The 15,762-nt window shown below is 40.7% G+C and overlaps 1 protein-coding gene across 1 annotated transcript in view; it reads right to left on the minus strand.

The window, feature by feature from the left end:
* Nucleotides 1-1,727: 1,727 nt before the first annotated feature.
* Nucleotides 1,728-15,762, minus strand: part of LOC134210071 (keratin, type I cytoskeletal 9-like) — a 29,583-nt gene continuing 15,548 nt past the window's right edge. The window contains exons 5-9 of the mRNA XM_062686097.1: nt 10,075-10,468; nt 9,571-9,768; nt 2,771-2,809; nt 2,380-2,689; nt 1,728-2,309 (exon numbers count right to left, since the gene is read on the minus strand). Coding sequence (XP_062542081.1) covers nt 1,837-2,309; nt 2,380-2,689; nt 2,771-2,809; nt 9,571-9,768; nt 10,075-10,468 — 1,414 coding nt within the window. The 3' untranslated portion in view covers nt 1,728-1,836. The remainder of the gene's footprint in view (nt 2,310-2,379; nt 2,690-2,770; nt 2,810-9,570; nt 9,769-10,074; nt 10,469-15,762) is intronic.

The raw sequence follows: 15,762 nt of genomic DNA on the forward strand, positions 1-15,762 counted from the left end.
CCCCCCCATTGCTTAGGAAGGAAAGAAAAAAAAGCACACACAGACATTACCTTAATTCGTCGAGCTGAGTCCATCGGCATATAACACTATGGGTCTCCGGGCCTTCTATGAAAAGTTTGTTTTTGAGGCGATCATATAGCCTTTACGTATACTTAGTTTACGAGAAGGGCAAAAATACGACCAGAATAAAGTGTTAAAATATAATTCTGTGTACCTACATTACTTCTCCGTTTGGGTTTGGCATTACATCGCACACTGGGACAATGTAATTGCTATACAATATTGATAGATGTTTTAAATGTGTTATTAAACAATTGGTGATTTTTTTGCCTTTCTCGTACAACTAAGTTGTACCGAAAGGCTATCATTTCACTCCGAAAACGAACTTTTTATAGAAGCCTCTGAGATCCAGAGTATTATATACCAATCGACTCAGCTTGACGAGCTGAGCACATGTCTGTCTGTCCGTGTGCATGTATGTGTGTATGTGTGTGTATGTGTATGCACAAAAGCTATGGAAAACATTAGACAACTTTTCGTATAGTAATCCTTAGTCGATTTTCTCGCAACAAGTTTCATTCGACAGGGGACAAAGCCTTGTTGATCACTATTGAATTTTATAACGATCGGTCATTGCGTTCAAAAGTTATGAAGAAAATGGTACATCGGACCATATAAACCCCATATAAGGTTGGTGTCTTAACTAAATGCGAGAAAGGCACCACCAACGTTAGGTGGATTAATCTGGGTTTTTTTTTATTTTTTACTATTTATTATTTACTATTTGTTTCTATCCTCATATAGGCGAACGGTTCGGTACTTCATCTCATAGCTCCCATTTTCATCATATCAAATAAAAAACAATGAAAAGGAAACAGTGACCCATTCTCACCCCCATTTGACCCATTGTCGCCCCCGACGACGGTGCTGTATTTCTTTGTTTTGCGATGAGATGAATGTATGTGCAGTTAGATGGAAAACGGAACAGTTCCCTATTTATTTGTTATTTTTATGTCGTTAGACCATCGCAAAAAAATCCATTTTGTGAGATGTCGAGCATGAGTATGAGCATGAGCATGATGACCGTGCATTTCGTAGTTGCTACTCCGTGATTAACCAGAACAATCGTAATTGCCAGAGAACCAATGGGTGGAAGCATGGGATTTGATCTACGACCTCAATGTACACAGTTTGAGAGCTCTAGTATTTTGAATTGTCGATAACGGCGCTGACCATGTTCTTACGGTCTATCGGGGATGGGAAGGAATTGATGATGCAATCACTCATGGTGTATTCTAATTGGGCGCCGAAAAGAGCTTTTTTTTCTCTCATTTCGAATTCTAACAGTTAGCTGTTAGAACTAGTCAAGTTGTTGGTTTAGGATAGAAGATGGAAACGGTATGAAAGCTCATTTCCAGTCCTAGCGATTGCTAGAACATGAGAAATATATTGAAAAATATAAAGTAGGAGGTTTGGTACGGGCCTGGGATTAAACCCACGACCTCCTGCGTCTCATACTGCAGAAGTGGTAGCCATATGACCACCAAGCCCGTTACTCTCTCTAGTGTGAGATGTTGTAAATTACGATTTTTTTATTAAATCGAGGAATGTGATAATATGACGAATGGAACACAAAAAGCGGGAAATGCTACAATGACAGACCATATTCCCTACGCTGCAAATTCTGGAAAAGTTGATTACTTATAACGGACGTAGATGAAACTCTGTTGTCAGTTTTGCTATAAATATATTAACCAAATATTTTTTAACTATGAAACTTAAGTTATATGGCAATCACGAAGTCATCACGTTTTTTTCAGGTATCGTTTAACAGTGTTATTGATTCTGACTCAATAGTTCCAAAGCACGGACAATTTCTTCTGGAATCGGAGGCGGGGTTGGCAAATGATCTCCTGTTGCTTGGAATCCGTTCTCATCGGCAGTGTAGTCTACTCGGTACTTCACTCCATCGTCTGCAACGAACTCGTAGTATCCCGTAGCGCGGAGCACCTGATCCTCAGTGCCTCGGTTCTCGATGCGTCCTGTTTCAGATACTTCAATCTCATTATCGGTCGCATATTTATAGAAGTAACCATCTTCGTTCATTTCACGGATGTCTTCCTTGACGCCAATCTGGCCATCTTGGGATGCTCCTGAGTTGCCGCCAGAGCTACCGAAACCGTTGTTATTGTTTCCTGATCCGAATCCTGATCCCCCGGATGCCGGTGCGGCCAAGAATTTGTTCGGAACGTCACCTCCGAATTGGTTTGATGATCCAAACTGATTACCCGAGTTACCAGAGCCGAATCCTGTAAACAAGTTAAATTGGAAGTGAAACAATTTTCGTTGAATCAGTCTTAACCTTAACCTAATACATACCATTTGATCCTCCCTGATTTCCAGAGCCAAAACCAGAATCGAAGCTTGATCCGAATCCTGCCGAAGAACTGGAACCGAAACCGGAACTGGAGCTGGAACCAAAGCCATTGCTAGAACTGGAACCGAAGCCTGAACCGGAACTACCTGATCCTCTTTGTCCTGAACTGCCAGAATCTCCTCCAGCCTTATAAGCACCACTACTATCTGGGTGGTATTGTCCGTCATCAAACTTGCCCTGCCACAGTTCCGGATAGTAACGCCCATCGTTGTAGTTCTGACCCAAAACACAGCCTAACGTCAGCAGCGCCAACTACAAGTGCGTGACGAAAATTGTTTGTTAATTATTTCGAGAAATAGATTAAAACATGCTTGAGTCACTTTTCTCTCTTACCACAATCAAACACTTCATGTTGAATAACTTTTGATAGACCTTTTAGACAGTTAAAACCACAAGACTGTTCTTCGTTCTTCACATGGATCTATCCACGATCGAAGCTACCAAAGTGATGTGATGCATTCGAAGAATGATCTAGTTTTTATATCGTGTAATAGACTTCTACCCCCGGGTTAGCTTCTCTTTCTGTTTCCAATAAAATTCGGCTAGCAGATTTCTTTCGTATCTTCGTTGGCAAACCACTTCCTTCGGCCACCGACCGGACGAGAAATACATATTTCGATAAGCTTGTTCTTTTGCCGAGAATAAATGACCCTCGAAGCAAAAATCGATCTAGATACAGGCAACCTATGCATATTATATCCGAGGTTCCGACCAAACCATAATATATTATTTAAATGCGACATAACTGGTCAGCGTTATTCCGATTTTAGGCTGCCACTTTTACCGTACATCAACGAATCTTCACAAGGCAAGACCTTCCGAGAACTGATAGCATATGATGCAATATGCTAAAAGGCGCAGCTTCCAAACTTCTGCTCATCGTTGGACCGGACGAACGGACGTACGGGCGGATGCCTTTTTCAGTATCAAGGTCGTTCCGACGCGTTTCTCGTCGTGACGCGACAGTGACCGTGTAGCATCCCAAGCGACGTTGACTTTTTAATGATCTGAACCAGTTTTCGACAGGTGAATTATGCTGAGTTTGTTTAGATAATCCACAAAGCAGTAGGGAGGGTTATGGACGGGGAAGATGAAAATTGATTAGCAAGGGCTTCCACAGCTACCGAACTGGGGGGCTCGTAAAACGGTAATGCGGTGTCTTCGCTTTCTCATGCATTCCTATTATGATTTTTATTTTTTTTTACAAATCGGCAAGTTTTTTAGGCAGAAAGTTGAGCCCACAATAGGAAAGAAAACAATAAGAAAAAAAGCGAATAGTGTTTTAGGATTATTAGGATTACAGATTAAAAAATCTGTATTATTCTTAGAAAAACATTTGTAATTGTCTGTATGAATGAATTCATGAAACAAATTATAAAATTTTCTATCGTCGTAAAAACCTTCTTCAACATTTGATATAAAATGTATTATTGATCGCTCCCTATGTCGATTGTTTTCTCGGTCCCTTCAATCTATATACATTTTGGCTTTCTACATCTCGATAACCTCCCTATCTCGATATGTTTTGATCATATTTTGTTCAGGATTCACTCTCCTTATGACGACATGTTCAAATTTTTAGACTACTATTAGACCATATTTGGACTATAACCAAAATAAAACAAGAAGAAATGACATTTGTTTTGTTGTCGTTTTTCATAGCAACGAGCTTTTATAAATCTAAATCTAGTACCCATTTCAATTTCCCTTCCATTCTTCGATCTCTCCCTATCTCAATGGTCCCTTCAATATCGAGATGTGGAGAGGCGACATCATATTTCGATGTTTTGTGAGAAAAAATGGATAATAAAAATAAAAACGGTAGTTGCGGTTACTACGAGTTGCTAACGAAATTGCGAGTACCGTGCGAGACCGAAATCCGTACAGCACCGAAATCCGTACAGCACCGAAATCCGTCCACCTCTTGAGATATCAATAAATTAAAGAGGGTTAAAGGTAATTAATGTAGAAATAATTAATCTTATCCTGTTCACATACTTGGCAGTAAGCTTTTAAGGCATATAAATGGAGAGAAGACTTTGAAATTAAACCAACAAAAATCAAAAACAAATCGCCCCCCACCAAACGCGGAGTTTTTGTTTTGGGGTAGAGCATAATTGCACCAAAAGTAACTGTGTTTCAAATGCTAATTGCGAATCATTACATAAGCTAAGCGGAAAACAAATCGAATGGGATCGCTTCTCAAGGTGCGTATCGAACTATTTACAGTGGTAGTTTGGTCAATCAGACTGCTTCAATTTAAATATTTAGTTAAAAAATAGCTGTACGGATTTTGATCCTTTGATTCGAAATCCGTCCACGGTGGACGGATTTCGAGTCATGAGTAATTGATTTTATTCATTATTTTATCATGTTTTTCATAGTTTCCAATGATTAAATGTGAAACACTTCAAAAGTAGGAGCCTTGATACTCCTGTGTCAATGAAAAATGTTTTATTTACATTCGATTCCTATTTTCTAATGACTTTTTCATATACTAAGGTGCTTAAGTGTACGGATTTCGATGCCCCACGGTAGTTGCCTTTTGTTTGTGCGGTAGCTTTTTTCTTAAGTCTGCTGCGTTTAGTACCAACACCAAGTCTTGAAAATTGTTTTCTTTTCTGCTCACATATCTACTATTATCTTGTACTAGTTGACCCGGCAGACGTTGTCCTGCATAGTAGGCGAAAATGCGCGTTGTGAACTGTCTGTTAATAAACAAATCCTTCCACACAATTTCCTGATAGCAACTTTATTCAAGCGATACTTCAAGCTCAAAAACAATTGAAGGTGTATATCATTTCTTGGCTATTTATATTCAGAACTTACATTTAATAGTGTCTTCTGATGACATAATCTGTATAGAAAGGCTTTGTATCTACCGTGAACAACCTGCTGGGATTATTATAGTGATATAATGGATCTGTAGCATATTTTCTTATCACAAGCATAACCTACCACCTGGCATTGTATATATTTTCTCAACCATCAAACACGTCCTGAGTAAACCACTAATTTTAATCTTCGTAGGAGCTTGATACCAATTCATTTAACTGTAGTTTAGAAATAGCTTATAATAGTTTAGATAATTCATTTTACTTTAGTTTAACTTACTTTAAATGAGATTTTAAAGGGAAATTGATAAATTTTGCCTAGCACATTTATCAGCATCGAACGTTCTTCTAACTAATTCAAAGGTAAACATTTGGCCTGTAAACATATCGTAAACAACACATTGTAACATCTGCTAGCGTACCTAGCGTTGATATATGGAACTGTCCATGCGTTACACTGAAGGGTCGGTGGACAGTGTTGCCGGTGTCAAAGTCGTGGCAACATCCCCCTCCCCGTGAGGACCGGCGAGGTCCTTCACATCATGCTCAGTTACGTCCAACACAGCCAGTCTCGAAACCGGCCTTCTAAATATTCCACCGGGAGTTTGTACCATAGCTTGCCGAACTCTCCCATCTCTGCCTTCTGTAACTTCGAGTACTCGTCCGCGCACCCATCCGTTTCTTCGGGTCTCATCTATCACAATCACTAGACCACAGGACTGATTGGTGTCACATCACCAAACCATTTCGTTCGTCTCGTTAACGTTGGTAGGTACTCGAGAGCCCAGCGTTTCCAGAAGTAATCGACACGTTGTTGAATAAAGTCCCAAGAGTTGTGGATAAATTTTGCAGATGCACCAAGCTGCAATACGGGCTGTTTTATTCCTGCTGAGCTCCCGATGATAAAATGATTTGGAGTTAGCGCTTCTTGTTCTGCGGAATCTAAGTGAGTGGCCGTGAATTCACAATTGCTTCGGCTTCAATGACTAACGTGTGCAGTCCATCATCATCGAGCTTGGACTCATGTGGGAACCCTGCCATTGCCTTCTTGATTGAGCGAACCATTCTCTCCCACGAACCACCCATATGCGGAGCAGAAGGTGGTATGAACAACCACTTTGTTTTCGCATTAGTGAATGTTGTAGCTGCGCCCTGTTCGATACGCTGGATCTGATCTCGTAACACCCGATCTGCTCCGGAGAAGTTGCGTCCATTATCGGAGTGTATTTCAATTGGTGCACCCCGTCTGCATACAAAACGACGAATACATGCAATACATGACCTGGTTGACAGATCTTGCGCTACTTCAACGTGGACTGCCCTTATTGTTAAGCAAGTAATCAAGCAAATCCACCTTTTTGCGGATGACCGTCCTATCTTTACTTGAATTGGTCCAAAGTAGTCGATGCCAACATAGCTGAACGGACGAAAACCCAATGATAAACGAGCTGTTGGCAAAGGTCCCATGAACGGAACTGTTGATCGGGCTTTATACACTCTGCACCACTGGCATCGACTTGCTACGGTCCGGGCAGTTGTACGCAATCGGGAAATATAAAAACGTTGACGAATTTCATTGACTACTGTCTCGAAGTTTCCGTGCAGCAGCTTCCGATGATAATCGTCCAGGATGAGGTATGCTACGTAATGCTTCCTCGGTAGTATAATGAGAAATTTGACATCGATCCCCAAATTCTTTGGAACGGTATTCCAGGTATTCCAGTACGGATTGATAGTTCGAAGCCCAATTTCGTAGCTCGAAACCACCTCTAGAATGGATCCACCTTACTTCCTCCGCTACTGTTTTCGCTTCGTCGATCGTCTCGAAGCTGTCCAAGTAGTTATCGACATAATGACATTTCCGAATAGCTTCCGATGCCCTTGGAAATTTCTCGGAAAATTCCTCCGCATTTTTATTCTTAACGAATTGTGCTGATGACGGTGAGCATGTGGCTCCGAAAGTGAGAACATCCATCATGAAAACGCTTGGCTCTGCGATAGATGTATCACGAAACAGGAAACATTGTGCTGGTCGATCGCGTTCTATTACTCTTGTTTGGTGGAACATCTCTCTGATGTCGCCACTCACAGCTACCGGAAACTGTCGGAAGCGAAAATGTACGGACGGTAGTAATATTAGAAGGTCTGGACCGGGAAGCAGCACGGAGTTCAGAGATACCCCATCAACTCTCGCGGCGGCATCCCATATCAAACGAACTTTCCCTGGTTTCTTTGGGTTGCAGACGGTCCCCAGAGGAAGATACCAAATCCGTCGTGGGTCAGCATTTACGATTTCCTCCTTTGTTGTTTTATGAGCATATCCCTTTTCTTGATATTCGCCTATTTGGCGGCGAATATTTTCGCAAATATGATACCGTGCGGGACCAAAATCCGTACAGCACCTAAATCCGTCCACCTCATGAGATATCAATAAATTAAAGGCGGTTAAAGGTAAATAATGTAGAAATAATTTATCTTGGCCTGTTCAGATACTTGATAGTAAGCTTTTAAGGTCACTCCTGATAGAATCCAAGTTTCAAAGTGCTCGTGTTTTCGGGGGCACACCACTCGATACGGAGGCGGCGGACAACTGTCATTTTTGTTGATTCAGCTTTGCTGCGTCACAGCATGCTTGAAAAAATAAAAATGACAGTTGTGCATTGCTTCCGTATTGAATGGTGTGCCCCCGAAAACGCGAGCACTTTGAAATTTGGATTCTGTCAGGAGTGACCTTAAGGCATATAAATGGAAAGAAGGCTTTGAAATTAAAACAACAAAAATCGAAAACAAATCGCCACCCACCAAACGTGGAGTTTTTGCCGCCATTTTGTTTTCGGGTAGAGCATTATTGCACCAAAAGTAACTGTGTTTTATTACTAATTACGAATCATTACATATTATAAGTGGAATACAAATCGAAGGGATCGCTTCTCAAGGTGCGTATCGAACTATTTACAGTGGTAGTTTAGTCAATCAGACTGCTTCAGTTTAAATATTTAGTTAAAAAATAGCTGTACGGATTTTGATCCATTGATTCGAAATCCGTGCACGGTGGACGGATTTCGAGTCAGGAGTAGTTGATTTTATTCATTATTTTATCAGGTTTTTCGTAATATTTAATGAGTAAATGTGAAACACTTCAATAGCCTTCATGATCCTGTGTCAATGACGAACGTTTCATTTACATTCAATTCCTATTTTCTAATGCCTTTTTCATATACTAAGGTGCTCAAGTGTATGGATTTCGATGCCCCACGGTAGCTATCTTCCTTCCAGTCTTCGTTATTATCCAAACTACCATAGACGCACCATCCTAAGCGGGTCTTCGCAGCTATTATGCCACTTCTGCCCTCCTTTATCTTTTGCGGAACAGCTAAACGCAAGTTTCGCAGTCCGATCAATAATTTCGGTGTTACTCCCTCATAACTTCCCTTCAAGTGAGGATGGTTCGTTTGTAGTTCGGCAAAACGTAAAGGTTACGACGGCAGATTCAGGTTTCCTACTGTACGCACGTTCATCAATTGGAACCTTTTATTTCGACCAGCCTCGGAGACATCTAATGATACGATCTGCGAGTCTTCCTCGTTTCTTTTCATATTAGCGGCAAAGAGGGACTGTTGGGGCCTCCACGTCCAGCTGATCCACAAGACTCTGTTCAACTAACGTGGAAGAAGAGCCTTCGTCCAAGAATGCATACACTGTAACAGATTTGGATTTTCCGTACACTGTCACAGGAACGAACCGAAAAATAATTGACTGATCACAATGATGATGGACGAGGTTTTCTACAGACGAGCTTGCATGCTTATTTGCCACAGAGGATTTCCCATGAAGCAGTTGATGATGGCGAAATTCACATCCATTTAATCCACAGCGGCTCGAAAGTCTGCAAGTGCGGCGACCATGTGGATTTAAGCAGCTTCGACACACTTTCAACCATTGGACGTTTTTCCACCGATCATCCACTGAAAGTTGTTGGAACTTAATGCAGCTTTTCATACGATGGCCAGCTTTTTTTTGCAAAATAGGCACGGTTTTTGCTCCTCATCCTTTGCTTGTTTAGGAATGTCGATAACTGTCTTCTCAGAGTGGGTATGGAGAAAGTTTTTCTCCTTGCTTTGAGGCTTTTCGCTCCTAGTTTGCTGGCTGCCTGAATAGATCCGGTTCAATCATCAGATGCTGCGCCCATTGTAGCTTTATATTGGCTGGTAGTTTGTCTACCAATTCTTGAAGAAGCGCCGGGTTGGACAGGTGTGCTTGTTGTCCTGCCGCGATTAAATGTTGAAACAAGTTTCTAACCGACATTCCGAAATCTATCAGCGAGTCCAACTTTTCGTGTTTCGGTGACGAAATTTCGCGAACATTCTGGATCAGTTTGTTGATTATGATCTCTGGGCGACCATATAGTGTTCGAAGCGTTTCAATAACGTTCGGTACGGATTCAGGAGATAGCAGATAATACCGAACTGATTTGAGCGCACTGCCTTTCAGGCAACGCTGTAAGCGAGCGAGATTCTCTACGTTGTTAAATCCACAAGCTGCTGTGGAGTTGGTGAAACTGCTATAGAAGATCGGCCACTCTTCTGCCTCTCCAGAAAAGTCCGGGAGATCTCGGGGCATAGCTTGCCTGGCTGCTAGTTGCTCCGGATAAGGCCGTTGAAGGGTGCTGCTTAGAGACGGATGACGGATGTGCTTCCAGGCATAATAACTGCTCGACTGATACACTGCCGTGAATCGCATATTTGTCCCTTATGAATAGGAAACCCAGCAAAGATGGGACAGATATGCGATTCACGGCAGTACAGCCTGCCGCTGCTGTTCGCACTCTGATAGTTGGTTTCGCAACGTCTGCAGAACGGGGTTATCAGTTGACTCGTCGTTGGCTTTACAGACCTGTACCGTAACGACGGGCTGTTGCCGTGACGACTCACAGGGATCGACATTCTTCTTCTTGTCGAAAACATCGACGCCAATTTGCTGAGTCGTTTGGTTGCTTAGATGTAACGATCCCGATGGCTGTGCCATGGAAGCCGATCCAGTGGTTGGATGTTTCTCAATCCAGGCCTCGACCTGCTTCTCTCGAACTTCGATCTCGTTTACCCGGCTTCTAACGCTGCGATTCTCCGCTTCCTCTTCTACAAGCACTTCCTCCAAGTGGTACATTTCGTTCGAGTGTTTTTTCTGCATGCAATCATCTCTAAAGGAGTTAAATCTAAATCAGATAGCACTTTTACCAGTTTCAGATTACAGTGGAGCGAAGAGAAGAAGTTTAACAACCAAATGCGGTATTTTTTGCTATACATACCTTAGTCATTAATAGGTGAAACAAAAATAAAATCGAATGGGAGCCAAGGAAGTAACCAATTATGCCTAATTATGTTTCCATCTTGGTTTCCATTCAATAAAAAAAATAAGAGCGAATGAAATCAGTTCAATTATCGATTATAGTAAGATAATTTTAAATAAGCAACTGAATAATAAACATTATCTAGTCAATAGTGAAACTGTCACGGTTCGACAGACCTTTGACCGAGTTCAGAAAATTCATTGTGCGAATGATTACAGCTGATATTTAGTAAAACTTAAACAAATAGTTTGTAGTAATGATTCTTATAGATGTTATGGTCATTATATCAGTTATCATATTTTTGTATAGTATACCTAATTGCGGTAGTTAGAAGTATTTATCGTTTGAAACAATGGTTTATATTATCGTTATGCTATTGTTATTGTGGTATGTTTCCAATTCCATATTAATAAAACATTTTAATTTACAGGCTCAATGTAAGAAATGAAAAACAGTGGAATTGGCACGCTCCTTCTTAGACAGGGTTTGCAGCAAAGTGCCCAACGAGTGTTGTGCAGAACAAGTCTTGAGCCAGGATGGTGGCTTAATACACATGTAAATTATTAAATGTATAAAGTTTGAAAGTTATAAAACTATTAACAATATTTTTTTTAAGATTTAATTTAAATTTCATTATCATACATTATCATTATTATTCTCATATAGCTTGGTAGATGTTTTCATATTAATATAATTTAAATAAAATTTGGATAATTTTGAGAATTTTCAAAACATTCTTTGTCAGGTCCGAGATATTTTTTGATTTTTTTTTTCATTTTAATAAAGTAACAAGTAGTAAATTAGTTTTATAAAATTGAATTGCATGTCAACGATTTCTAATATATACTTTATGTTTGTTTTCTCGGCTCGGTGGTAAATAAAACGTTCTGTAAAGTTCATCAGACCAAGGAAACTTTTAACCTCCGATTGTGTTTCAGGTCTTCTAAAATGCTTGATTGCTTTCATTTTATCATCCTTAATCCTTAATCCATCTTTTGAAAAATTGAATCCCACAAATTTAACAGCTTGTTTCCCAATAACGCATTTCTTTTTATTCAAACTGACACCATGCTCATGTAACCATGCTAGAACTACCTTCAAGTTAGCATCATGCTCTTCTTTAGTTCTTCCACGAACCATTACATCATCCAAATAGTTCACTACTCCTACACATCCGGCTAACACAACAGTTTGTAGAATCTCTTGGGAAATATCTAGAGCATTGCATAATCCAAAAGGCAATATTTTGAATCTCCAGCATTTCCAGCGAAAAATTCGTCAAATGTCTTGAACTTTCATGAAGAACAAGCTTACCAGTGCGATCGATTGTGGAAAACCATGCTGCTCCATCTAAGTCAGCTAATATTGCTTCCAATGTTGGCATCGGAAAAGGTGTCCTGATTATGGTTTTATTCGGTCCCCTCAAATCAACTACTTGACGAATATCATCTTTTCCTTCCGGAACGACTAATAAGGACGAACAGAAAGATTTATCCATTTCATTTGTGACTTCTTCAATTATTCCAGTTCTCAATAACTCCTTGATTCTTCGTTCAGTTTCATCTTTAAAAGCCGGTGGAATATTTGTGAACACGTTACGAGAAGGTGGTAAACTTCTATCATAAGCAAGATCAACGGGTGGTACATTAAATTTAGAAAATTCGTCAGAATTGATAGAAAAAAATTCTCCAGGAAAATGTTTTATATCTGACTTGGTGTGGCATGGGTTGATTGCAACATTAAGACCAACTCGTAAAACACTACATATATCGAATGGCAACTTCTTCCTAAAAGTGGCCTACCGTTTTCAACTGCATAATTTTTTTCCATATAATGCGGGAGGTCTTTTGAAATAAACAAATTTGCCACAAAAACTGCTTAAATGATTGTCGGTGCTCATAGATAAACAAACAAATTTATCTTCAGAAAGATTGCTGTTCTGCAATATTTCAAAACTTTCTTTATCCACAGTGTTTACTTCAGCACCAGAGTCAATCAAAAATGTAACTGAGAGCCTTGCGACTTGACCAACAATAATTTCTTGTACGTTTGCATTTTTATGATTATTCATGATTGGCAATGGTATGTTGTATAAAAATTTGATAACAAACGTTACTCTTGTAAAAATTGAACTTCACTCTTTTTGATTTTATTCTTGAATTTGGATTTCTCATTATCTTCATATACTACCAGTAAATTGCAACTTCTAATTCCAACAAGCATGTTCTTTCTTGGCTTTTGTCAAGTCTAGTTCTTGAGAGTTCTTGAGCTTGTACTTCGGAATCCTGCTGTCTTGCGCCAATGTCGTGTCCGTCTTCCAACAGCTCACCTAGTAGCTCGAGTTCTTGATCGCTTTCCATCAATAATGAACGATTTTTTTTTAAGTCTGCTTACGTCAAACTCACTTGCAAAACTAAATTTTTTTCTCAGAGTACCTAGGGTAAAATGCCCAATAGTGGACCCCCTAGTAGCGGAATTTTGCTCTTCCTGTCATAATGAGTAGAAATTTTCAACATATTAATTCTGCTTGATATCGAACAACAAGCTCTGCATCTCCTCTTCTCGATACATACATAAAACACCCAGATACACGACGTTATTCGTCAAAATTACCATTTTAAAGTCTAACTGAATTCGCCCTATAGTAGACCCCTTGGGGGTCCATAATAGGAATTTGCTTCCCTATAGTCGACACTTCATTTGATTTTCATGTCCCGTTTCGGGACGTTCTTCTTCCCTATTATGGACCCCCCAAAATATTCCTATAATGGACACTCTCGTATTTATTTTTTATAGAACTGTAAAAAATCATCTAATTTAACTTTCTATAGCATTTCCAATGCATATAATCAAATCATAGGACTGTAAGGTAGGTTCTCCCGATGGAATTTCATAGGAAAATGTTGACATTGTGCTGTAATAATGCAAAAATGGCTGCAGGGTCCACCATTGGTTAGGGGTCCACTATTGGGCACTTTACCCTACTTAGATAACTTTTACAAGTTCAATGAAAACCTGATTTTTCAACGCAACAAACAAGTAGTCACGGCATACAAAAAACAAGGCAGGCTCATCACGTCTGTAAACATTCAGTTTGAATGTAAACATGTGACGTCACTGCTATCTTCGTACAAGCTGGACCGAGACGATGCTCTACGGTCGCAGCATGCTTACTTTTGTACTCCAACATGTGGCGATAAAACATGCGTCACATTTGAAGTGTCATTTTTCTAACGAGCCTACCTTGTTTTCTGTATACCGTGCAAGTAGTAAATTAGTTTTATTAAATTGAATTGCATGTCAACGATTTCTAACTCTACAGGGTGTAACTCGGTGCCCGGAAGTGCTAGTGAGTCAATGCCGTTCCGGTAGGGTCCTCTGAGGCCACATCCTGCCACTCCCGAGCTGTTGGTGCAACACCGTGTTTCAAATGAATCCAACACGAAATCAATGTGTTTCGGTTGATAAGCTTCTACGTCAAAATTAGTTTTTCACTTCGCGTTCTCCCGGACTTGCTAACGTGCCCAACAACAACACGATAATCAATTTTCTGCTCTTCGATGTAGAATTTTTTTTGTAGAAACAGTTCAATCGCTTCAAACACCTTTGGCTCCAATGCGATGTGCTTTACTACAGGTGTGGGCCAACCAAACATTCTGAAAATTACACCTTATAGACATATTTGAAGCTTTATTGTTGCGCCTTGAATTTTACATCCAATTTTTTCTTGTACGGAATATTGAATATAAGCTCCATAGTAATGACAACCTGTAGTTTTAAGGCTCCCCCAGACCTAAACGATTCCATTGCTGCGATGGCGACAACTAGTAGCGGACATTCCGTGCCGATAGTTCGAACGAGCCAGACGTGTGTGCTGTGTCTCATCGCGGATTGTGTTCGGTAGTGCGAGTGCTATTGTGTGGTGCGTATCCTACCTACGGATCCAAGGCGATCACTGTCGGCGAGAGGAAGTAGCTGCTTCTGGCGACGCCAGCGAAGCAGGCTATTGTTACTGCTGCTACCTACAGCAGCAGCCGTAGATAAGTGGCAAAGATTGTTGTATTGTTCTCCCACAGAGTGGGTCTGATTAGAATAGTTTGAATTAGTTTTTTTATTAGTTTTTTTTCTAATTAGTTAATAGTTGTTAGTTCTTAGCTTGTAATAACTATACTTCCAACACCTTGCGAGGTGATAATGGAGGCGGAGACTGCGGAGGGCAGTGGGCCTCCCAAAGATGGTGGTCGCACACGATTCTACCATGCATCTTCTCCTGGGCCTTGGGTTGTTTACTTTCGGCAGAAAGTGAAAAGCCTAGATTTTCTCGGCATTAAGCGAGATTTGACGCGTCGTTTTCCGAAAACTGATTTCCATCAGGTAAATCGGAACAAACTACGCATAACCGCACCTACATATAAGGATGCAAACGAAATCGCTAAAGACAAGGCCTACAATGTTGAATATTTGGTTTATGTCCCCTCGCGGGAGGTCGAAATCGAAGGTGTGATCAACGCAGCGAGCCTGACTTGCAAGGATGTACTTGCGGGAAAAGGCCGCTTAAAGAATGCAATGGAGTCTACTGTGGATATTCTGGATTGCAAAGAGTTGCATTCAGCTACCATGGTAGATGGTAAAAGAGTGTATTCTAAGTCAGGTTCGCTTCGGGTGACGTTCGCCGGTTCGATTCTCCCAAAATATGTAGATATAGAAAATATGTTATTTCCGGTGCGTCTTTTTGTGCCGAGGGTGTTCAATTGTACCAACTGCAAACAGTTGGGGCACACTGCCGAGTTTTGCGACAATAAGCCCCGTTGTGGCAAATGTTTTGAAAAGCATAGGGAGGAGTCCTGTCAACAACAAGCTACAAAGTGCGCTTATTGTGGCATGGATCCTCCCCATGGTTTGCACGAATGCCCGGTGTACAAAAAGCGCACCCAAAAAGTGAAGCGCTCGTTGGTACAGCGCTCCAAGCAGTCGTATGCGGAAATGGTTAAGTCGCAAGACACATCCGCCACAACCACCGCCACGGCTGCTATTTCAGCTGCCGTTCGAGTAAGTGATTACTACGATTCTATTGCCACTGATGAATTGACTCCGACGTAGCTGATATGGATGATTCTTCGAGGTACACGTGCCCGAAAAGAGGA

The sequence above is a fragment of the Armigeres subalbatus genome, chromosome 2, assembly GCF_024139115.2.
Source record: "Armigeres subalbatus isolate Guangzhou_Male chromosome 2, GZ_Asu_2, whole genome shotgun sequence".
Classification (NCBI taxonomy): domain Eukaryota; kingdom Metazoa; phylum Arthropoda; class Insecta; order Diptera; family Culicidae; genus Armigeres; species Armigeres subalbatus.